General features: G+C 38.9%; 2 protein-coding genes across 6 annotated transcripts in view; one reads left to right on the top strand and one right to left on the bottom strand.

The window, feature by feature from the left end:
* Positions 1-2,959: 2,959 nt before the first annotated feature.
* On the bottom strand, positions 2,960-12,285 carry trappc2 (trafficking protein particle complex subunit 2). The gene is made up of 5 exons (XM_078232407.1): positions 12,138-12,285; positions 9,805-9,911; positions 7,217-7,361; positions 5,515-5,600; positions 2,960-4,726 (listed from the first exon to the last, which is right to left on the bottom strand). Exons 2-5 carry the CDS (start codon positions 9,895-9,897, stop codon positions 4,628-4,630), a joined length of 423 nt encoding a protein of 140 aa, XP_078088533.1. The 5' UTR covers positions 9,898-9,911; positions 12,138-12,285; the 3' UTR covers positions 2,960-4,627.
* A 63-nt stretch (positions 12,286-12,348) lies between these two features.
* The window catches only part of ofd1 (OFD1 centriole and centriolar satellite protein), a 64,752-nt gene continuing 53,295 nt past the window's right edge, over positions 12,349-23,805 (top strand). For 4 of the 5 annotated variants that reach the window (XM_078232412.1, XM_078232414.1, XM_078232411.1 and 1 more), the window contains exons 1-9: positions 12,349-12,455; positions 13,761-13,875; positions 14,862-15,077; positions 16,727-16,795; positions 16,897-16,921; positions 17,008-17,115; positions 18,214-18,350; positions 19,538-19,711; positions 21,166-21,272. In XM_078232412.1, coding sequence (XP_078088538.1) covers positions 13,768-13,875; positions 14,862-15,077; positions 16,727-16,795; positions 16,897-16,921; positions 17,008-17,115; positions 18,214-18,350; positions 19,538-19,711; positions 21,166-21,272 — 944 coding nt within the window. In that variant the 5' untranslated portion in view covers positions 12,349-12,455; positions 13,761-13,767. Of the gene's footprint in view, positions 12,559-13,760; positions 13,876-14,861; positions 15,078-16,726; positions 16,796-16,896; positions 16,922-17,007; positions 17,116-18,213; positions 18,351-19,537; positions 19,712-21,165; positions 21,273-23,805 lie in introns of all 5 variants that reach the window. The other variant, XM_078232413.1, reaches the window with a different exon arrangement.

Here is a 23,805-nt window from a genome sequence, read left to right as displayed (position 1 = left end):
GCTGTTGCTCAATGGTCACATTCTGAAGGTTAAGTTCAAACCTCTCTCCGTATACATAATCTTCGATGACACTTCAGCGCAACAATGAAGGAGTGCACCACTATCAGATAAGATCTTAAACCAAAACAGTGCTGGGCTGGAAATCTGAAATGAAGATTGAAAATACATAGCAGGGCAAGCAACCTCCTGGAGGGAGAAACAAATCATGGGTTTAAATGATCTGTAAATAGCAGCAGCAGATTTATCACCTGCATCTACTTACTGTTGGGGCAGGGGGGACAGAATTGTTAAAATCAGCATCCAGTCTAGATGGTGGTCAACAACTTAACCAAAAGATGACTTTGCTGTTCCTTGAGATTTATTGCAATAGTGTAGGAGACCAAGGACAGATTTAACCCAATCACCGTACTATTATTTGAATGACCCAAATGCAATCATTTTATGTACCCATTCACCTGCCCAAGCCAGCTCAGGATCTCCGACTTCTCACATTCAGATGCCTATCAGTTTGTACACATTGCAATACCAAGCTTGATTAAAATGAGGAAAAAAAACTAAGATTTTGGTACTCAGTTATTTTGTCTCGGCTCTACCTACATCTGGGTTTGAGATTCCACTAAGGTATTGATCCTTTAGTTCACACAGTAGTCTTATATGTTTTTAAAACTCCTGGGGGTCCATAAAGCACTTGGTTTACATTAACACTACAATGAAGTTACTGTGAAAATTCCCTATTCGCTACAATCTGGCACCTGTTTGGGTACACGGAGGGAGAATTTAGCATAGCCAATGCACCTAATCATGTCTTTCGGACTGTGGGAGGAAACCAGAGCACCTGGAGGAAATCCATGGGGTGAACGTACAGACTCCACACAGATTGACCCAAGCCGGGGTATGAACCCTGGTGTTGTGGCAGCAGTGCTAAAAAGTTCTGCACAACAATGAAATTAACGTGCAACCAATCATAGTATTTACATTAGTTGATTTTGTTAATTAGCAATAAAATCCAATGTAGAGATTTCCCAGGATTCTTTGTGGAAGGCAGGAGGGAAAAGGGCAGTTGCTGTAGCTCCTGCAGTTGAATGGGAAGGTCAAGTAGGAAGAATTAGAGAATGGAAAAGTAGAATGGGTCATTGTGGAGTCAATAGTTTCTTGTGAATGAAGAAAGGGAAGATATGTTTCCTGGAAGAAATAAGAAGTCTGTTGAACGTGGGGGCTGATGTGAGTGCAAAGTGGGGAATCCTACTATGGTTCTCAGAGGGAGACGAGAAGGTGTAATAGTGTGTGGGAAATGGAATGGATATGGATAAGGGCCCTGTCAAGCACAGATAAGGCAGGCTAGCATGAAAAGTGTCATTATTTGAGTAGAGACAAAATGAGGATGGAATAATCTCTACAGGAAGCAACAACAGAAAGTAGAGTCAAGTAGTCGTAAGCGTCAATGTGCTTTACTAGATACTAGTTGACAGCCTATCGTCAACAATGACATTAAGAAGTTGAGGAGGGGAACAACTGGAATTGGAGCATATGAAGGCATAGGTGAGAGATGGGGAGTAGAATGTTTTTTTTAGATGGAGGCCTGAGCAGGAAGCAGCAGTGAATGCACTGATGCACTAGAAATAAGTAAAGGAAGGGACCTGAGTAGGACCGGGACAATGTTCCACGTATGACACAAAAATGTAATGAAGGGGTCTTGGTATTCTCACCATTTTTCTTGTAATGGTCTGGCTATAAAGGCCTTGTTGGAGGTTGCCTTGGAATATCTAAAGCCAAACCGACTCTGGGAGGATGTCCTCAGCCGCAGCAAATATGCATTTCAGGAGAATGCATGTAAAACAAGAGGGAACTACCTCTAGCTTTCCACAGTGTGATTTAACTCCCTTCTTCAAGATGATTAAACTAGTGGCATTCCTCTAGTTGGGTGGGGATAGGGGGTTAATTTTCCTCTCAAACCCATAGGATGGAGTCTTGGACCAAGAGTCTGCCAGCTTTGAAGCCCTTAGATGGAATATCATCTGAGCTGTAAGCTTTGTTGTATTTCATTTGATTGATTGCTTGTTGCAGCCCTCCCATTGATGGTGGTTCACCTGTGGATTCTACCACAGGATACTGGGGGGGAGGGGGTTAGCCTGGAGATAATCAACTGCCAAGGTGAAGTCACAATTGAATGTAATGTAATGTTGACAAACATCACCTTGCATCTCCTCGGTGTATATTTGTTAAATGCACATGGTGGATGCTAATGTTCTAGTGCCCTTGATAATAGCCTAGTTGGTGATATAAAATCTTGTAAAACTGCAGTGGCTGAAGGGACAAAGACAGCCATTTTTTCTCTAACTATATGAGTAACTGCAATGTCTACGACTTTTTTGGGACACAGAGTCTGCAAACGTGGGCTCATTGCAACCTATGTTATCCTCTAAATCTAGTTAATGAGATATAGTTTTTTCACACAAGGGAGGGGAAGCCTCCAAGGGCATGATCCAGGTATATAGGAGATAGCCATGGTATTATATGCCACCTCTAATAACCACAGCATAGCTGCTCAATAGAAAGTTCACCGATTGCTCCAGGACATCCAAGGTAATTGAAGGTGGTTGTACCTCACGACAAAGCACAATAAGAAGCATTGTACCCAGTTGTAACACCATCTTACCACCAGCATGCAGGTACCACAGAAACACTTCCTTACTTGTACAACTGTTCCTTTTTTCACAGTTGAACACAAAAGGGAAAAGGGGTTCTATCCCAAGACATTACATTTTTAGACCCAATTCTCACCTCATTGTGCCTTCTGAAATCTGGCTTACATTTCATATAAGATGCAGATTGCATTCACTACTCATTCAATTTTCTTCCTTCAGGAGGAAATGCCTCCAAGTCTCAGCCAGCCATCTCCTGCCACTGCAGTTCAAGACTGAACACCCAGACAATATCAGACACCAAGGGAAGGCAAAGTGGCCTTGAATAACAGGTTTGATTTGTTAATAGGATGCATACATCATTGGCAATTTGTTGCTCATCCCTAATTGTCATTGTTAAAAAGTCTCAACACCAGCTTAAACTCCAACAGGTATGTTGTCATTGAAGAGGCACCTTCTTGCACGACTGCAGTCCACGTGTTTTAGTTGCATCCACAGCGTTATTAGATTTCCAGAATCTTGATGCAAGTCAGACAATTCTAAATGATTCTTCACATTTCCACTGTTTCTCACCACAAATGCTGCCAAACCTGCTGAATTTATCAAGCGTTTTATTTTTTATTGCAGATTTCCAGTTTCTGCAGTACTTTGCTTTTATTTTAGTTTCAAGTCAGGATGGTCAGACTTGGGGAACTTGCAGGTGGTGATGTTTCCATGTAACTGCTGCCTTGGTCCTTTTAGAGGCTGTAAGTTTGGAATTTTCTGTCAAACGACACTTGGTAAGTTGCTGTAATATTTTTTGTAGATGGTACATGTGTATATTATACTGATAAAGGCACCAATCACTCAAGGAATTATGCACACATAGGTTCATACTACATAATGAAGATATTCAGAGAGAAAGCTCAAGGATATTAGAGCTGTGGCCATGTGTGTTCTGTTCTTATAACATGCATCCCTCAAAGTGGTAGCATGATGCTATCCCTTGACACTGTCAGTAGAAAAGGGAGCAAATGTTTCAGTTGAAGTTTATAATTATCATGTTAAAGACATTGCTGGAGGGACACTTCTGTGGCATGAATGTTAGCTATTTATTAGTCCAAGTCTTTAATGTTGTACAGGACTTGTCGAATGAGGCTTCAACATCAGAAGTGTTGTCTGATTTGTTTCCAGTGAATTACTTGTTTTCCCCTCACCAATGAGATGAGGGTGGAATGACTTAGGACAGTGCCTCACATAATGGAATGGAAGCCTCAGCAGCTGTGGAATACTGCTAAACACCAGCTAAGAGTAATTAGAGTTTGCTGCCCAGGGGACGCCTCATTGTTTAGCAGTCAGCTTGGATCTTAGAAGGGCTGAATGTCTCCCATTTGAGCTATGCACATTGTTGTGCCAGTTGCTAACACCTGAGGAACTTCAACAGAAGAAGTGCAAGCTTTTGCAGCTTTGAAATAATCCTAAAGCAGGTGTAAATAACTGTAGGTACAGCTCAGTGCCTGTATAGACAGACATTCCCACACTGATATTATGTTATAGAATTTACAGCTATGAAGTAGAGGAAATGGTTGGAATATGGCCATTTTTTTTTTGCTGTGCAGGCATTCCACAATACCATGACTGACAGAAAACTACAACTACCTAGGAATTGAATGTAAAAGTATGACAGGAGGAGTAATTATTGAAGTGCATACAGATTCAAGATTTACTACAGATGTATACCACAATTATTCTTAAAGCTGATTAAAACATGACTGATTAATTACAAAGGAAACTTCAATAGGGACACATTTATTGAAAGGTTAACCTACACATGCCATTGCACTTAGGAAATATTAAATGATAACATTTCCCAACACAAGCTTGAAGGAATAGCAGAATTGTTACAGTAAAATCATCGACCTCAAAAAAACAAAATATACAGAATAAAGGTACTTCTGTTTTTATATTCTTATTTACTATATATACACATACACACTATCATTTGTTCAACTTAGCAGATGCTTCTTCCCCAAGAACTGAACTTTTCTATCAAATGCTGTTGATCGAATGAGGGTGTTGGGTTCGTAAAATGGATTCATGGCAAACTGGAGGGAAAAAACAACATACATTAGAGTGGAAATATTTCTTAAGCACAAGAGCTGAACCTATCCAGAATCAGAAGTGTAAAGATGTGGACAGTTATGATCATAGAAACCCTACAGTGCAGAAGAGGCCATTTGGCCCATCGAGTCTGCACCGACCACAATCCCACCCAGGCCCTACCCCCATATCCCTACATATTTACCCGCTAACCCCTCTAACCTACGCATCTCAGGACACTAAGGGGCAATTTTAGCACGGCCAAAGAACCTAACCCACACATCTTTGGTCTGTGGGAGGAAACTGGAGCACCTGGAGGAAACCCACGCAGACATGAGGAGAATGTGCAAACTCCACACAGACAGTGACTCAAACCAGGAATCGACTTATGACTGGTGCAGAATTTGTTCATACAGGATTTAATTATACTTTAAATGGTCCTTACAGGTGCCATATCTAGTAATCATACTGATTTACTTATGGAAAGACAATTTTGCTTCTCCTCCATGCAATCTCCCAAGAGCTGACAGGAGACCTTCCCTGTTCACCCTCAACATGAAATCACCATCTGCATTAACATTCCATGCTGCATTAAGTCTGATCATAGGCCCATTGAAATCAGAGTTATATTTATTGGTGAACCTAATCTTCATGAATATATATAGAATAGGAAACATTAGCAAGATTACCTAATCAGACAAGTTAAACATATCCCAGTAGGAAAAAGGACAAAAAATTAGTCTAAAAAATTTAATTGTAGGAAAAGACAAAAGTTAAATTTAAATCCACTTACTTTAATGTACAGATCATAGACATCATTAAAGAAATTTTTTATCCCATCTTCTTGCCGAACATCATGTAACATAATGAATCTCATATGTGAAGTGGAATTAAGGAAGTATAACAAACAGAAAAATTAATTGCAGTGGAACAAATCTTTCCATTACATATTTTCAGCACAATCATAGTCCATGACATGGGCAGAATTAGGAATGATGTCCTGCTGAGAGTTTGAGTGCAAATTAAAACCCAGAAACTCAAAAAGTAGTTATCTCTGGATTGTTACCTGACCCAACTGGCATAAGATCAAGCAAATTTAAAAAATGAACGTGTGGCCTCTGGAAAGAGGCGTTTGATTCATAGTGGACTGACATTAGTATCTGGGAAAGAGGGAGTTATTTTGTTAAAATGGACTCCACTTAAACCAGGCCGGGATCAGTGTCTTGACTAATCATAAGTATAAGGGCCGTAGATTTTAATTATATTCTATAAAATCTAGGGTTGAGTCAAGCAATGACTTGCTTTAAAAACTACAAGTCACATTGTTTCCCCCTATATCTAGATACTGGAATGTCACTTCAAAGAAGTTTTCATTTTGTAGTAATAGTATAGTTGCTGTACAAGAATATGAAAACCTTCCTTTGTGTACATCTAATATCCTCCAATGAGAATTTTGTGCTTGAATGTGAAATTACTGACCCATATGCCAACTTTCAATGGTTGTATTAGTCAGGGTTCATTATTGCTCTTTCAGTTACCCAGCGCAAGAAAAGATTGTTAAAAAAATTGCCAGTGTTCAATCGTGTGTCACTATCATACAGAAACTATGGCAAACTAACTTTCCAATTGCAGTGGCTGCCAGTGATTGAAGGCATGATTCTCTCACCTCTGGACCTTTGTTTAAATTGAGGCTAAACAGACAATAAATATCTCCTTTTTCTAAATCGAGAGTTTTGTGAAATTTCTTTGCAGAGATCTCACCTAGAAACTTGTGTCACAATGTTGAATACTGGACTAACTGGAGTTTTATTAGTCTCCTGCACACCATCCGAACAATTTTTTCATAAAACAGTGCTTTTCAAAGCACTACTGAAGTCATAGTCATTTCTGTTTCACATACTCTAGATATTTTTGTTGGGGCGGGGGGAAGGAAACAATGAAACTTGTGGTTTCTAAAGTTGAAAAGTCATTGTGTTACACATAATTAAAATATCAACTTAAATTTGACAAACTTCACACATGTTGTTATCTATAATACTACACCTCAGAATTCACTTTTCAGAAATTCAAAGCCACTAAATTCTAGAATGTGACTTTTGCAGCATATTGATAAAGTCCTATAAGATACATGCTAATCCAAGTGGATGGTATACAGCCTTTTCTTGGATCTGGGGAAATGTTGAATTCTCTCTGGAGAAAGCAGTAATATTAACAATCCCAGCTAGAGTAGTGAAAAAGTACAGCAAATTCTGAAGAATTTGCCACAAGTATGTAGCTAGTTCCTTTCTTTTTTCTCCCCTCTGACTGGAAATATATTACTTTCATGCACAATTCTGACTAAGCTTACATAATCACATTCAACACATTTGTGTAAAGTAACTGCTGTGTGAGCAGAAGGTAAAAAAAAAAAAGAGACACAAAGGCATGTTTTTCTGTGTGAATGCTCTTCTTTCTGGAGAATAAAGAATTGGATAAAATTTACTCAAAAAGGATATGTCCAGCCGTAACAAATGCAGAGACAAACCATTCATTGAACTTATCAACAGTCTTCAGGTACATATTGTTGGATAACCACATGTTCTCATCAACTAAATCAAGAGCAGCATGAGCTATGAACTGGTTCAAGTGTCGGTGATCATCCTGTTTTAGAGAACAAATTTTAATAAATTGCAAGCAGCCATAAGAACCTTAAGAATTAGGAGGAGTAGGCAATTTAGCCCCTTGAGCCTGCACCACCATTTAATACGATCATGCTAATCTCACCCTCAACTCCACTTACCTGTCCATTCACCATAATCATTCAAACCCTTAATTAAAAATCTGTCCACCTCCTTTAAATTTACTCAATGTCCTGCATCCACCATGCTCTGGGATAGTGTTCACAGAATCATGACCCTTTGAGAGAATTTCTCCAAGAAACCTTTCTGGAAAAAAATGGCAGCTTTCCTTTCCAATTGCTACCCTGCAAAACGATTCACTCGGTAGTTGGATGGAAACAATATTTCCCTGTTTTAACATTAGAGCAACCAAATCACAATTGCTGGTAGCTATAGGAAGTAAACGGAAAATCCAAAGTGGGTAGAAGCAGTGGAGAAACAGGAGGCTGGCAGAGACGGGGTCAAAGGAAATCATCGTGAGGCTTTTGGAGATGATGTGAGGTTTACAAATAACAAGTGTAGTGACTGAAGAACTATGTGGCGAGGGGATAGAAGCAGTTGCCTGCTGCCACAGAAGCAGTTGTATATGTATATGTGCTGGAGAAGATCACTTGGGTTAGAGTCATAGAGTCAGAGGTTTACAGCATGGAAACAGGCCCTTCGGCCCAACTTGTCCATGCCACCCTTACTAATCCCAATTGCCCACATTTGGCCAATATCCATCTATACACATTGTACCCATGTAACTATCTAAATGCTTTTAAAAAGACAAAATTGTACCCACCTCTACTACTACCTCTGGCAGCTTGTTCCAGACACTCACCACCCTCTGAAAAAATTGCCCCTCTCCCCTTAAACCTATGCCCTCTAGTTTTAGACTCCCCTACCTTTGGGAAAAGATATTGATTATCTACCTTGTCTGTGCCCCTCATTATTTTATAGACCTCTATAAGGTCTCAGCCTCAGCCTCCTACGCTCCAGAAAAAAAAGTCCCAGTCTATTCTCTCCTTATAACTCAATCCATCAAGTCCCAATAGCAACCTAGTAAATCTTTTCTGCACTCTTTCTAGTTTAATAATATCCTTTCTATAATTAGGTGACCAGGATTGCACACAGTATTTCAAGTGTGGCCTTACCAATGTCTTGTACAACTTTAACATGTCCAAACTCCTGTATTCAATGTTCTGACCGATGAAACCAAGCAATGTGAATGCCTTCTTCACCACTCTGTCCACCTGTGACTCCACTTTCAAGGAGCTATGAACATGTACCCCTAGATCTCTTTGTTCTGTGACTCTCTCCAATGCCCTACCATTAACTGAGTAAGTCCTGCCCTGGTTCAATCTACCAAAATGCATCACCTCGCATTTGTCTAAATTAAACTCCATCTGCCATTCGTCAGCCCACTGGCCCAATTGATCAAGATCCCGTTGCAATTGGAGATAACTTTCTTCACTGTCCACTATGCCACCAATCTTGGTATCATCTGCAAACTTACTAACCATGCCCCCTATATTCTCATCCAAATCATTAATATAAATGACAAATAACAGTAGGCCCAGCACTGATCCCTGAGGCACACTGCTGGTCACAGGCCTCCAGTTTGAAAAACAACTCTCTACAACCACCCTCTGGCTTCTGTCAAGAAGCCAATTTTGTATCCACTTAGATACCTCACCCTGGATCCCGTGAGATTTAACTTTATGCAACAACCTACCATGCGGTACCTTGTCAAAGGCCTTGCTAAAGTCCATGTAGACAACATCAACTGCACTGCCCTCATCTATCTTCTTGGTTACCCCTTCAAAAAACACAATTAAATTTGAGAGACATGATTTTCCACTCAAAGCCATGCTGACTGTCCCTAAATGTCCTTGCATCTCTAAATGCCTGTAGATCCTGTCTCAAAATATCTTCCAACAATTTACCCACCACAGATGTGAGGCTCACGGGCCTGTAGTTCCCAGGCTTTTCCCTGCAGCCCTTTTTAAAGAAAGGCACAACATTTGTCACTCTCCAATCTTCAGGCACCTCACCCGTGACTATCGATGATTCAAATATCTCGGCTAGGGGACCCGCAATTTCCTCCCTCGCCTCCCACTATGTCCTGAAGGGTCACAGGAATTTTAGAACAAGAATCTTGCAAGTTGATTTTCTTTTGCTTGACACCGGAAGCTAGTCCAGCATGACAAGGACAAGAAGATGGATAAGACATAGGATTTGCAGTTTTCAATAATTTGAAGTTTTCAAAAGTGGAGACAGAACAACATTATAGTAGATTTTTAAAAAGTGTGAATTAGAGCTTTGGCAAAGAATATTGCCAGAGAGGTATGGGCATAAATGGCAGAGATGGAAACAGTCAACCTTCACTACATATAGGGTAGAAATGTTTTCTAAGGAAGAGTGATTTATAACTATATACTCACTTTGGGCTCCATTTTGCCTGCTGGAAGAAACTCCAATTCAAAAACAGGGTTGTCATGGTGACCAACTATAACAAAATAAAAACTACCAGACATATTGCTGATCTAACCTGTAAAGAAAACAACATTCAGATTAAAATTAATCAAGAACTATCACTTTTGTGGTTTTGCAGGAGCTCAAGTATATATGCTCAAGATGGGAATCAAAAATTTCTAAGTAAAACTACTTTGAAAGCATTTATATTCTGCCTCCGATTAAAGTTTATTAATTCCCCTCAATTTCTTTTTTTTTTTAAGTAACATTTTCTCTCTTCCCATTAAAATCCCCTCTGCCCTCTTTTTAGGTCAAACCAAATAAACAAACTCAGATTAAGTCAGGACAAAGTAAAAGGGGGCAGCTCCCCAAAAGGAGGGGGGGGGGGGGGAGAAACAGCCCGAACAGAAATCAAAGTACAAAGGAAACTTAAAACGCATGACTGCTTCCCAGGGACTGTCAATAATGCTCTCTAATTGGTGGCTAGCAATAATTACAGGGCATAACTGAGATACAGGGCAAATGCAATCTATGATTGGTCTCAGTTATCCAAATTAAGGGGGCAGAGGCAAGGAATGGATCCTAGTTTCATTGCTAAACACCAAGCAGATTAATACATGCAGAATGTCTAATTAAGCAAGGTGCAAATAGATGTACAATAGTGATCTACTTATTAACAGTAGTCAAGCTGAATTTAGAAAAAGAAATCCCAGAGAAATCCTTGGAAAGCTTTAAGACATGCAACACAGACTTTCAAAAAGATATTAAACAAAGTTTTAACTCAGACTAATACAAATTAAAGGTAAACCCCAGGAACATAAGAAACTGGATCAAAAACTGAGCATATAGTAAAATTACATTTGGATGATGGAGACTAGAAGGAATAAGTAGGGAACCCTGTGGCTTCATGTTGGGACCTTTACCATTTCAATTCATGTTAGTGAAGGATTCAGAAACTTACCGTGAAATGGTCAAACTATACAAACTAGATAGGAGGCTGAAATCTGAAGAGACCATTCAAATTATACAGCAAGTTGGATAAAATATACAATCTATCTTCTCGGTGTATATGTAAAAAAACAAATGATAAACAGTTCCCTCAATGCTCAGGATATCAAACCAGTGAAGGGTAGCAATCAACAACACCAATGTACATTGAAAGACATGGGTAAAACAGTAAGGTTACAAGTCAAAGGAAATGACAAACAGTATAGAGCCCTGGCCAAAAAGCCCCTTGAATAGCATCTATTTCTTTTGCTGGGACACAAGAATGATGTTTAGATGAAGAAGGCACGAGGCTGATATTCCATGTCAAAGGTCTAAAATATGAAAAGACTGAAGGGACAGCTTGAAAAAAAAAAAGCAGCATCTGAGTGTGATCTTAAAAGTATGCAACATAGTTAAGGGTATGGAAAAAGTAAAGCTGAAAGATTGTCATAGTAAGAAAGGCTTATCCATTTAAAATAGCAAAAACGTAAATTTAAGAAAATTCCCCTTCACATTAAATGCACTGAATGGACAGAAAAGACTTCTTATAAAAGAGTAGTGGAAACATAAAACCTTACAATCCTTTAAGAGTTTGATTGTGAAATGAGGGAGCTTTAAGATCTGCCTGGATAGGCTGAACTGCCTCTCTCATCACTAATCATTTTGCGACCACTGCCACCTATAGGGAATGAGCAGCACTGAAGGATTAGTGATGAACAGATAAAATAAAGATGAAAAAATATACCAAAAGATGATATTCAATAAAGCATAAAATCCTGCATTTGTATTTCTGGAATTTTATTGCACAGTTGGATGGAACATCTGCCTCCCCCACCCCTATGTTGTCAATGGAGAGGGAGAATAGGCTCCCAGACAATTACTCAATCTGAAGTTACAAACATTCATTATGGGCAGTGAAGTCAATTACAACATTCAAAAGACATCTGGACAGGTACATGGATGGGAAAGGTTTAGCGGGATATGGGCCAAACACAGGCAAATGGGACTAGTTCAGTTAAACCTGGTCGGCATGGACCAGTTGGGCCGAAGGGCCTGTTTCCCGTGCTGTATATCTCTATGACTCTAAGCCACTGGGGACGGTGAAGATGGGGCTGCTCATAGCTGCCGCCCCCAAACCCCGAGTGCTCTATCCGATTGAAAGATAAGCACAAGTTAATCCAGGTCCAGGCTCCCCGAACCCACGGAGGAGGAGGAGGCCGGCTCCCTCCCATCCCGAGGCCGGGCCCCTCTATTGTGGGACTCGGCTCTCTGATGACAAGGCTAGAGCGCTGTCCCGACCTCTCTACGCACTCACCGGGTCTCCAGAGCCCAGCACTAACTGCAACAACTGACACCCCGAACCGGGAGGGAAGCGTCCAGACAAACCGATTGGAGCGCGGACCAATCACTAGACAACATGCTTGACGGTGCATGTTACCCTCTTTTGTAAACCAATCGGGTTCTCGCTTCTGAAGCGCAGCGGGGCGTAATTAACGGTTGGCGTGCGCGGTGACGTGTTGCTGGTTGGCGCGGTGACGTGTTGCTGGTTGGCGCGAGGCGTCGCCTTGGTTGCTGGAGTGACGGGAGGAGGCGGTTGGAGACCAGTGGGTCGGGGGGGGGGGCTCGAGTTCAGGTGGGTGTCCGTGTCGAAATGTGCGGCGCCTTTAAGAGGCTGTTGCCGGGAGGCTTTTAAACTTGTGCATGTTGCCCGACGTGGATGGGTGGGAGAACTTGTGGTATGTCGCCATCACAGAACAACATCCGCCATTTAGTTTAAAGTCCCTAAATTAAACGATTTGATTTATTATTGCCACATGTATTGGGATAGAGTACATAGGGGAGAAGGACATGAGAGAGTGCAGAATGTAGTGTTACAGTCATAGCTAGGGTTTAGAGAAAGATCAACTTAATATGAGGTAGGTCCATTCAGAAGTCTGGCAGCAGCAGGGAAGAAAATGTTATTGAGTCGGTTGGTATGTGACCTCAGACTTTTGTATCTTTTTCCCGATGAAGAGTGTGTGTCTGGGGTGCGTGGGGTCTTTGATTATGCTGGCTGCTTTTCCGAGGCAGTGGGAAATGTAGACAGAGTCAATGGATGGGAGCTGGTTTGGTGATGGACTGAGCTATGATCACAAGCTTTTGTAGTTTCATGTGGCCTTGGACAAACAGGAGCTTTATGAAACTAGCACGTTGGTCCCAGCATGGTTCAGGTCACAGCTGTCCTAATCATAGAATCCCTACAGTGCTGAAGGAGGCCATTCGGCCCATCAAGTCTGCACCGAACACAAGCCCACCCAGGTCCTCTTCCTGTAATTCCACCTATTTACCCTGCTAATCCTTTGACACTAGGGTCAATTTAGCATGGCCAGTCAACCTAACCCGCTCATCCTTGGATAGTACACTTCCCTGTTCCCACCTCCCCCATCCTGGTGCCAGTGCCCATGAAGTGAAATCCATTTTTTCCACATCAATCTTTGAGCCACACATTCAACTCTCTGGCTTCATTATAAATGAAGCTTCTAACTTACCCATACTTTGATATTTAACAACCAATCTAATGATAGTCATGTAATCACTGGAATGGAAGTTTTAGACAGGATTTTAACTAGGTGAAACGGAATATGTCAAACACACAAATTTCATCCAATTACTAAAATATATTTTCAACATTGTTTATTTGCTAATGGTGTAGGTTTGTAACTAAGTAAAGTTTATTTTTAACAATTACAAAAGATAACTATCTTTGCAAAGTAAATGTAAAGAAGATATTGTGGAATGTTTGTTTATTTGTCGATAGTGTAGGTTGGTAACTAAAGGTTCATTTTTAACTAACATTTGCAAAATAAATTTAAAGAAGATACTGTAGATTTAATTAATTTTGATGCTTATATTTTGTACTGTTCATACAGTAAGGATGTTTTTGTTTAATTTATTGCAGTGCATAAATGGAATCTAAAATTACTTCTGGTATGTGTGAAGCTATTTCTTCAGAGGAGCTTCGGAGGAGACTTTATCAAACATTCAAAAATCGGGGTGTCTTAGATTCCTTAAAGGTATTTATTTATCTTGACCAAAAGGATAATAATTTCAGCATCTTTCTGTGACAATCTTAGTGTGTCTTTACAACTTAGCTAAAATTCTTTAACTCCATGGTTGGGTAATTTTTACATTTCTAGCCCATACGCTTGTCATGTATTCATATTTCAATAATTTAAGAGTTCAGTATGAAGAAAACTGTAGTACCTACAAATGAAGTAAAATAAATTTACCATATTTCTAAAATCTTGTGATCCTACATAGGTCAGTTAGCAACTATCCAGCCCATGGGGTTACAGCATCGAGTTGGTGATTGCTCAATGGCTAATTTTCCTCAAATGTGTGCCTATTCAAATAAATTCATCTTTTTATAGATTTTAAAGATCTTGGTGTATGGGGAAGGCAATGGCCTAATGGTATTATCGCTAGACTATTAATCCAGAAACGCAGCTGATGTCCTGGGGACCTGGTTTTGAATCCCGCAACAGCAGATGGTGGAATTTATATTAAAATAAAAATCTGGAATTAAGAATCTACTGATGAGCATGAAACCATTGTCAATTGTCAGAAAAACCCATATGGTTCACTAATGTACTTTGGGGAGGAAATCTGCCGTCCTTACCTGGTCTGGCATAAATGTGACTCCAGAGTCACAGAAATGTGGTTGACTCTCAACTGCCCTCCGGCACCTAGGGATGGGTGATAAATGCTAGCCAACCAGCAATGCACATGTCCGATGAATAAAACAAAATTGACTTCTGAAAGGTATCAGATGCTTTTTTGAAATCCAAGTTTATTCTAGCCAAGTCAATTAATAATGATACTGCATACATTGGTTATGAACATATTTTACACAGTTGACAAGTTATTATGAATGCTAACTTGCACGTCATCCAGCATCAAATAGCAAAGATGAGTGAAAATTTTAGGCATCTTAATAAATGAATAAGTTTCTGCAAAAGTTTGTTAAACTTGCCTCACTTATAAATTTTCTGTTGGTCAGTCTCAGCTTCGAAATCAGCTTGTTCATGAATTAACACACCCTGGTTTAAATGGACGCTTACCCGCAAATGGTCATCGTCATTCAAATTCTTCTGCAGATGAGGATTCTCTGTTGATTATGGCTGCAAATAGTATTGTGGTGGACCACTTGCATAGGATTGGATACGAGTACTCATTGTCTGTCTTTTATCCAGAATGTGGCTTAGAAAAGGAAAAGGTAAAGTAAAACTGTATTTTAGTTGTTGAAAAAAATAACTACTGCAGTGGGAAACAAACCTGGAGTTGAAACAGCAAATCAGAACACATATTTTAAGTATAGTTTGAAGATCGCGCCTAGCCAATAAACTCAGTCAATTTTTTTTACAATATGGTTAGTCACTTTTTATTTAAGAGTTTAAATTTGATTTTGGAAAACCAACATGCATGATTTGATTAATCCAAATGTTTCAGTAAAAATAAGGAATCTATTTTCTAATGATATCACTAATTCAATTTCAATCAAATAATAAACATGTCTGTTATTAAGTAAGCAAAGAAAACTTTTCCTTTGATTCCCTTCTCTCCACTGATGAAGCCACTGACTCATTCTAAGGTATAGCCCCAGCGGCACCAAGTGCACTCAGTAACTTCTCCAGATGCTGCTGATGGCAACCATGTAGGAATTCCAACTGATGTAATTTTCCCTCGCCCTTATCCCGGGATAGTCAAGGCAATTGCAGTGCCCTGTCTATTGCTTTGACTCAGATATACTAACTCAGTATAATCCAATTTATGGCATTCTGCACAATACATTTCCTTTGCTTTTAACTGTTAGGCCATGGAGGAAATGACAAAAGAAAATGTTTTAAATCGTTTTATGGATGTTTTTGCAACAAGCTGCAAGTTCTGTGACTTATGTCTGCGCGATGAAGTCAATTTATTTCCAATATCGGTATTTTGAAAATGATAAAGAACTGTTGCAGAAAATAATTTTGTTTAAGGGCTGTTTGAAAATCTTAATTGTCTGGATGCCATGCTAAAACAAAGGACAAGATCATTTGGTGAAATACATCAATGATTGATTAATTGAACACTGAAATCAGTCAGCAAGTTATTTATTAACCATAAACTAATAACCTATTGTTTGACTATTGTAAAAACCACGCAATGGGGGTAATTTCCATTGCAGTGGAAGATTTAATAAATAAGAATTAAAGTTAATTCACAATTATGTATTGACTATGATCATTTTTCAGGAATCAGATTAATGTTTCAAATGCTTCTGGTAAAATAAAAGGTTCTTCTCCATCTTTCTGATTGTTTCAGGCTTTATTAAAGTAGATTTGAATTTATGCATAATTCCTCTAACAATCATAGCACCCTCACCCTAATATTAGCCAGACTAATTTTGCAGCTATTTTTAGTAATTTTTATTCAGTAACTAAAGCTTTCATGCTGTACGCCACATATTAATTAAAATAATGAAGGATTTTTAAATCATATTTCACTCTTCAGGAAGGAGGATCACATTAATTTTGGGCTTAAATTCTTGCCTGCAAGTATGAAAGGAAGCCCTAATTATTTTTCAGGTTCTCCAGTAATTCTTTATTAACAGCATTGTGTAGCACTGGAATTCCCAGGGAACTGTTGGTCAATTACAAAGGCTGTGCTTGAGGCAATACATGTGTATTTGTGATTAGAATTTTTTTATTTTGGCTAACAGCCAAATCAAAAATCAAATTATTAGTGCATGGCAGTAGGTGGGAAACTAATCCTGTGAAGTTGCATGAAGATTTTGTTCATGCATTCAGAGATGGATTTCATCATCAAATGCAATAAAACAGAGCAATTTTGAAATGAATTTCACTTTAAAAACATTTTTCATAGGTACTTACAACAAAAGATCTCCTACAAATCATGAAAATCAATCCCAGATCAGACCTTTACAAATCTATTGTGAGTTTGAGTTTAATTATATTATAAATGAGTGTTAGTTTCGCATTTTCTCCTTTGTCGGATAACATTCATGTCTTTTTGCCTTATTTTCCCTACTGCAGATACTGCAAAAGGATCATCAAAAAGGTAAAAATGAAGTCTAAAATACTGTAATATTACATATATAAAGAGGATTACACTTTTAACAAAATCCCTTTTTTTGTTTCTAATAGGATTTCTTATTCAGTTTCTGATGGAATTGACGGACTATCATTTAACTCGGGATTATCGAGATGCACAAACTCAGACCAGCTGTGTTTCAGAGTACAAGGAATCTATTGGTAAGGAGATGGGAATTCTATTTGAATAAATAATTATCCTTGTAGGGTTTTTTTTAAAGAGTATGTCTCTAAATTAAATAAATCTTCCAGCAGCATATGCAATTTAATTATACAGTGTTGGACCTAGAAGCTGTTCTATAATTAGTCAGCCTCTATTGAATGAATGGTGGGATTGGCCTATGTTTCTTAATTACAAAGCTTCACAGTTCTGGCCCTGGATTGCTAACTTAAAAAAATGTGATGGAAACCACAATTATACTGAAACAGCAAAGTATTAATTTTGTTGCTACAATTTTACCACTGATTAGGGCATTCTGTTTCATCAATAAAAATATTAATTTGTTAAGTTAAGTGTAAAGTTTATTTATTAGTGTCACAAGTAGGCTTACATTAACACTGCAATAAAGTTACTGTGAAAATCCCCTAGTTGCCACATTCCAGTGCCTGTTCGGCTACACTGAGGGAGAATTTAGCTTGACCAATGCACCAAAAGTCGTAATGGTTATATTAAGGGACCAAATCCTGGTGAAATATGCAAATAGTTTTTTTTGTCGTGCACAGAGGGATAATAGTCACAGAAATCTATCAACTTTTCGAAATTGAGTTACTGAAAATTCCACAAAATATTTCATTTGTTAGTACGACAAAGTTTGGCACTTCCTGACTCAGCTTAAGATGACAGCTGGAGGTTGATGGACTTGAGGACAATGTCTTAGAAATATTGACAGGAGCTGAAGGGGCTGACTTGAGTTTTGCCAATATTTGGCTGGAGAAAATTTTCACTCATCCTTTGTCTTGATAATAGGCAGGAAATTTGAAGTTGTGGCAGCAACATTTAGGTTAATGGAGATGGTATGAAACTGTGCTGTTTGTCATCTGAATGAATCTAGAACCTGATCCCTATATAATGTCACCAAGGCATAGGATGTACTAATGAAGAACAGTAGGCTATTGTACTACCTCCAATAAGCTATCTAAGAATGGAACCAGAATAGAGCAGTGCTTTAGAGATGGACTGCAAAGGCAATTCCACTGTTCCCTTCTGATTTGTTCTTTTATGTAGAACTAAATACTTAATCCCCATTTTCTTTCTTGTAGTTGATAAACTTCAATTGGTTGATGAAGAATATGCATCATTTCATCCAACAAATGTGCAAGATGACTTTTGGGAAACAAAACTGCTTGTATATCGCAAACAAATAGAAGAACGGCTTCAGGCAGAGATGCAGCAAGAGGTAGTACACTATGTTCTTTAGTCATTTTATCAGTAAATTGCCCATTAGATCTTACATTTATTTGATTACTCTTTCTTAATTATCTGAAATATTTAATTTTCTGTATTTTTAATCATTAAAAGGACCTAATGAGAATATGTACTACACTGCAAACTGGAGTAGTTTGCAATTGGTGCCTCAATTTACTGATGTCCAATGTAGCACAGTTTCAACATCAGCATAAATTGTTAAAAATAGGTAATGTTAGAAGTTACAATTCATTAGGACAGTATTATAGTACTCTTGAATTAAGTGTGACCGTGTGCCTATAATGCTCCTGTTGGCATGTCAGATAAGATTCTAATGGATGTATTTTTTTGTACTGGTACCAATCTGTGACTCTCATGTATGCATTGAATTGAAAGTATGTTGTCATGGTGAAAAATAGAGCTAACTAGTGCATTGCTGTGCCACTCGAATGTGACATCTGAGGATGCAAACTGTGTACAAACTGGGGAAAAGGTTGACTGACATAAACATCTGCTATCAAATTTTCTAATCATCCAAGGTCCCCTCCTCAAATCTGATGAATCCAGGATCCCATTTCCAGATGTCTTTTCGATTCTCTGATTCCCTTACATTGTTCGCAAACCCAGATTACATTTCTAATCCTGAAACCACTACATAGCTTTCAGACTCAGTTACTTGGACTAATGTCCTAGGACTCCCCTCATGGTAACCCCAGGTCATCTTGCAGTCTTCCTGGAACTTCCTCCTTCAGTGTTTCATGGATTCTGTTAAAAACAGTGGCAGATTGGATACTCCATCTCAGTACTGTTTTCCCAGGTCCAGGGCTGCCCCGAAACTAATTTGCCCTGGAACAAGCATCGTAATTTGTCCTTACAAAATTTCCCACAAACTATGAGTAATATTATTAGCAGGCCTGCTAGTGATGTCTATTTGTGCATTAGTATCCTCTGCTACAGACAACAATTTCTCTTCACTGTTGTCTTTCACATTTTGCTCTGATGCTTTAAATTCTATTACAGGAAAAGTATTGACCAAAGTTTGTGGTGTCGGTGTAATTTGTACTTTCACATGTCCTGATGAATTATATTGCAGTTAATTTTGATGTTTGCTTTTTTAATTGGATGTAGTAAAGATTAATCTTGGTGTAAGACACTTAACAGTCCTTTTGATCATGGTAGCTGCAGCATTTTAAGGATCTGGAATTGGCCAAGGTTCGGATTCAGGAGAAAGAGCATTCACAGAAGAATATAGAAGAGCACAGATCAAAGCTAGATAAAATGTACCAGATGAAGTCTGAAACATTGATCACAAGAGAGAAGAATGCTATTGAGAGACTTCAGAAACAACAGGAGGTAGGTTTAGATACAAAATAGAATAATTTCACTAGGCAACTATGAATTTGTGGATGAGTCACAATTTTTTACAACTGCTAGTACGTATCAGCAATAACCTGAATGTAAATTTTAAATGCATTGCCTTTTGTGGAAATGTATTTGGACAAAATAAGATGGCAGTCAAGGATGGGACAAAACTTGTACACAGTTTGCACATGCGGACAAAATTTATGTCACAAAACATTTGCAGAGGGATGAACCCATTTGTATTTTGTCCACACTCCAGTAAGCCAATCAGTGGATTGTATGGTGGAACTGTCATAAAAATAGAAGCATAGAAAATAGGAGCAGGAGAATGTAATTCAGCCCTTTGAGCCTGCTCCACCATTCATTATGATCATGGCTGGTCATCCAACTCAACAGCCTGATTCTGTCTCCCCCGCCTACCCTTTGATCCCCTGCACCTCATGTGCTATATCTAACTGCCCCTTGAAAACTTACAGGGGATGATCTTACTAACTTGTCATGCTGGTTGATCAGCATGGCAAGCCAGTAAGATCGCAAGACAGGCAAAAAACTGGGTTTGTGCCCGGTTTCTCCCTCTCGCAATGATACTGGCATTGGTTTGCCAGCATGATCAACCTCGCACCCTTCCTGGATTTTAATATTTAAATCCAAATTTAAATATCATTAGTGTCTTGTCTTAATGGCCTCGCTAATAGATGTCCTCACTGGCGAGGATCACGTGTGGTCCCTAGCAACAAGGACCAGATGTGATGGCCTCACCAGTGGGACGGGAGGCCATTGAGGTCCCCCAAGTGCTTGGGAGAATGGGAGGGGAGGCAGTATCCCTTGGGGATCATGGGTGTATTATCCAATACCACCCCCCCCCAACAACCCGACCCAACTATTCCCCCAACTCACCTACCCACGTGCCACTTGACCCACCTAGCAATTTGCTCATCTACATTATCCATCCTACCCATTCACACATTCACCTATTCACTAACACTGGTATATTCACCCATTCACACTTGTCCTTTAAGCTTATCATAAGGCAGCTAGTGCTGTACAAAGGACACTTGTCTTGCTGTGCTAGACATAGTTTTCTATGGATACTGCACTCTGTATTTCTGGAGGGGCCAGGTTAAGAAGACCTGGTGAGAAATGAGGAGCAGCTGAAGGGTGGGAAAAAGTTAGACGCAGCAACCTGATGATGATTGCCGGTTTGTGGAAGGATTGGGCTATTGTTTCTCAGTTTTAAATCGTGACAAAAATTTTCACAAGTTTAGGATACATTTTAATATTTATATATAAAGTAATTTTATTTAAAACTAATCCACAACTATGAAAGTAAGAATTGATCTCTAGTTCTGTATTTATTTGCTTGGTTACAAAATTGAGCACATATAACATTTAATGAGATTATTTTAATCATTCAGATTATGTTTAGAATATCAATTTTCCTACAGATAGAAGAAAAAGAAATCTATATGCAGAGACAAAGTCTATTGAAAGACATTGAAGCTGTGCGAAATAGAGAGGTTGAACTTAGACAACGAATTGAAGTCTTTGAATTGTAAGTAGAAATGTCAAATTAGCAAAAGAAATAACGTCTATAATTGCCATTTTAAAAGACTCCCATAGGAATGTGGATATACATGTGGTTTCTCATGCTTGTAATTTAATTTTTTTAAATGACAAACTCTTGGATTGAAACATTGACTCCAATTGATTACATCTCTTTCTGCTAACTGGTAATCGACATTGTTACTATTGATGAGGACAGGTGTCAGGACTTGTCCTTTTTTCAGTCTTCGATTGATCATAACAGGGTTCTATGTAATTTTTTTAAGGATGAAGTTATTTACTCAATGTTTGTGCTTAACCATTTCTGTACTAATGGCACAGAGTTTTATAAAAAGGAATTTGTTTTTATTGAGTTAAAAACCCACCCAGGTAAAGATATAAAAATATTTAAAAAGGTAAAACCTGCACCCAACCTTCAGAACAAACACATATGTGTGCGCACGCACAAACGCGTGCAAAAATAACAAGTTGTACAATATGAAATCACTTCTTTACCAAACTAAAATTCAATGCAATGTAGAGCGTTAACTCAAGTCCTTCGCTGGTACACGTAGCTTAAGCAGAATTACCGCCACGATGGTCTAGTGCAAATTGAGTGGAGTTGAAGTCTAATTGCGATTTCTGGAGGCAGTCCTTTCTTTAGAAATGTAGATCAGGATTTTCTGGCTTTGCCTGCCACTGTGATCTTCTCGTTCCCACCTGAAAGTCAATGGACTTTTGGCTGACCCACTGTGGATCCCGCCACAAATTCCAGACGTAATCTGCCTTTTCCAAATGTTAGTGGTTTTCCCCTGATGTCCTTTTCATTTTCATTTGAAAATTCTCCATCTCTTCTGCTGGATTTCAAACTGTGATAGAGAAAGGACCTTGGACTTGGAAGAGAAGGGAGAAAGAGTGCTTTACTGCCCCATTGACATGTTTCTTCCAGACTATTACTTAACAGCTTGTGTGTTACAATAAGAGATTTCAAAAATGGGTATCCTAGTCACATACCTTCTGGGTATTTGCTTAGCTCATGTCTAGATGGACTGTGGCTATTGTTTTACAGCCCAGCTGGTTAGATTCTGTAATGTCCCAGCATTAATTCCTGAATGATCCATTAAACATTCTGATGAGATAGGAACACCTTCCATGTAGCTTATATCTTGATAAACTTTCAGAACAAGCTTGAGAGGTAGCTTTATAGAAATGCACATGTAAGGTCTTATTTAGTTCCAATAAATCTATTGAAGTGGTTCTTCACATCAGGTGATGTGGAATTTCATAAGAGCATGTCTGGGCATGTCTTGATTTTAGGCTATATTAAAACCTTCCAATAAACTGATGAACTTGTAATACCAGGTGTAAGGTGACTTTTCTCGGCCATCTTATTTTAGTGTCTTTGCTTGCTTTGTTAATAATGGTCCTTTTAAACTGTTCAGTATGTGTTTAGTTGGCTGATGAAATTGAAGGTTGATATCACACATGGTGCACGGCACACTACCATGACAATATGGAGCGCTGTTTTCAGTAGTGCACCACTGTAGGTGATGCAGCAGAGATTGGTGCTTATTAGAATCACAAAACAGATATCGTAGTGGGTAGAAAATGAATGAGAAGTGGGAACCCAAGAGTCGTTAAACAAAAGCAAAATACTATAAATATAAAATCTGAAATATAAACAGAAAATGATAGAAGTACTCAGCAGGTCTAGCACTGGGAAGAGAGAAACAGAGTTTGCAATTTTAAGTCAATGATCTTTTTGATTTGCGGCATCTGGGCTATTTTGTTTTGAATTGGTTCAGTTGCACTGCTTCAGTAATTTCTCCCCAGTGCTGGAGCACTTCACTTGAGCGCTTTATTTCCTGTAGTGGCTCATTATATTTAATAAATTGCCCAAAATATTTGACCGATTACCCAACTTTAAGTTCATGAGTTTAAGTTGAATCCTTGATTCTCTGGATGTGAATTGGGTCTAAACAGCTTTAGTATCTCCACTTTTAAATAGTTTTTAAAAGTTTCAAGCAGGCTTACTGATCAGCTATATTTCCTTAGGTGTGCCTGTCTGTGCATCTCTTTCAAAAAATTGTTACTTGCTTTCAGGTTAAATAGCAACTTCAGTGGAAAGAATTGCTCATAACTTGAGTTTTACTGCATAAAATAATTAGTTATCTTGTGTTTGCCATTCCCGTTCTGCACATTGTTCAAACAGGCATGGCTTTTGCAGCAGGTAACTATCATTGCAGAATAAGAAATTGATGAACTGACCATGGTTATACAATTTCATTGTTGTTACAGTCTAGGTCTTTAATTGGAGGGTAAATTCTAGTGTGCATATTGGGATTGATTCTCACAACCCGCTGCGCTGTTCAAGTAATGTAGCGGACTGGAGACATCAGCGGCAGCCATTTTGTGGGATTCATACTGGGCGCCATGGTCTCTGCGCATCTCCCAGGCCAAGTTTTTTTTTGGCATCACCTGCTCCACGCCAGAAATCAGTGCAAAGCTGATTATCGTATGGAAATTTGAATTTCCATATGATT

This window comes from Mustelus asterias, chromosome 17 (assembly GCF_964213995.1).
Source record: "Mustelus asterias chromosome 17, sMusAst1.hap1.1, whole genome shotgun sequence".
NCBI classification, from domain to species: domain Eukaryota; kingdom Metazoa; phylum Chordata; class Chondrichthyes; order Carcharhiniformes; family Triakidae; genus Mustelus; species Mustelus asterias.
The sequence above is the reverse complement of the archived record's forward strand: the minus strand, read 5'-3'. Positions and strand labels throughout refer to the sequence as shown.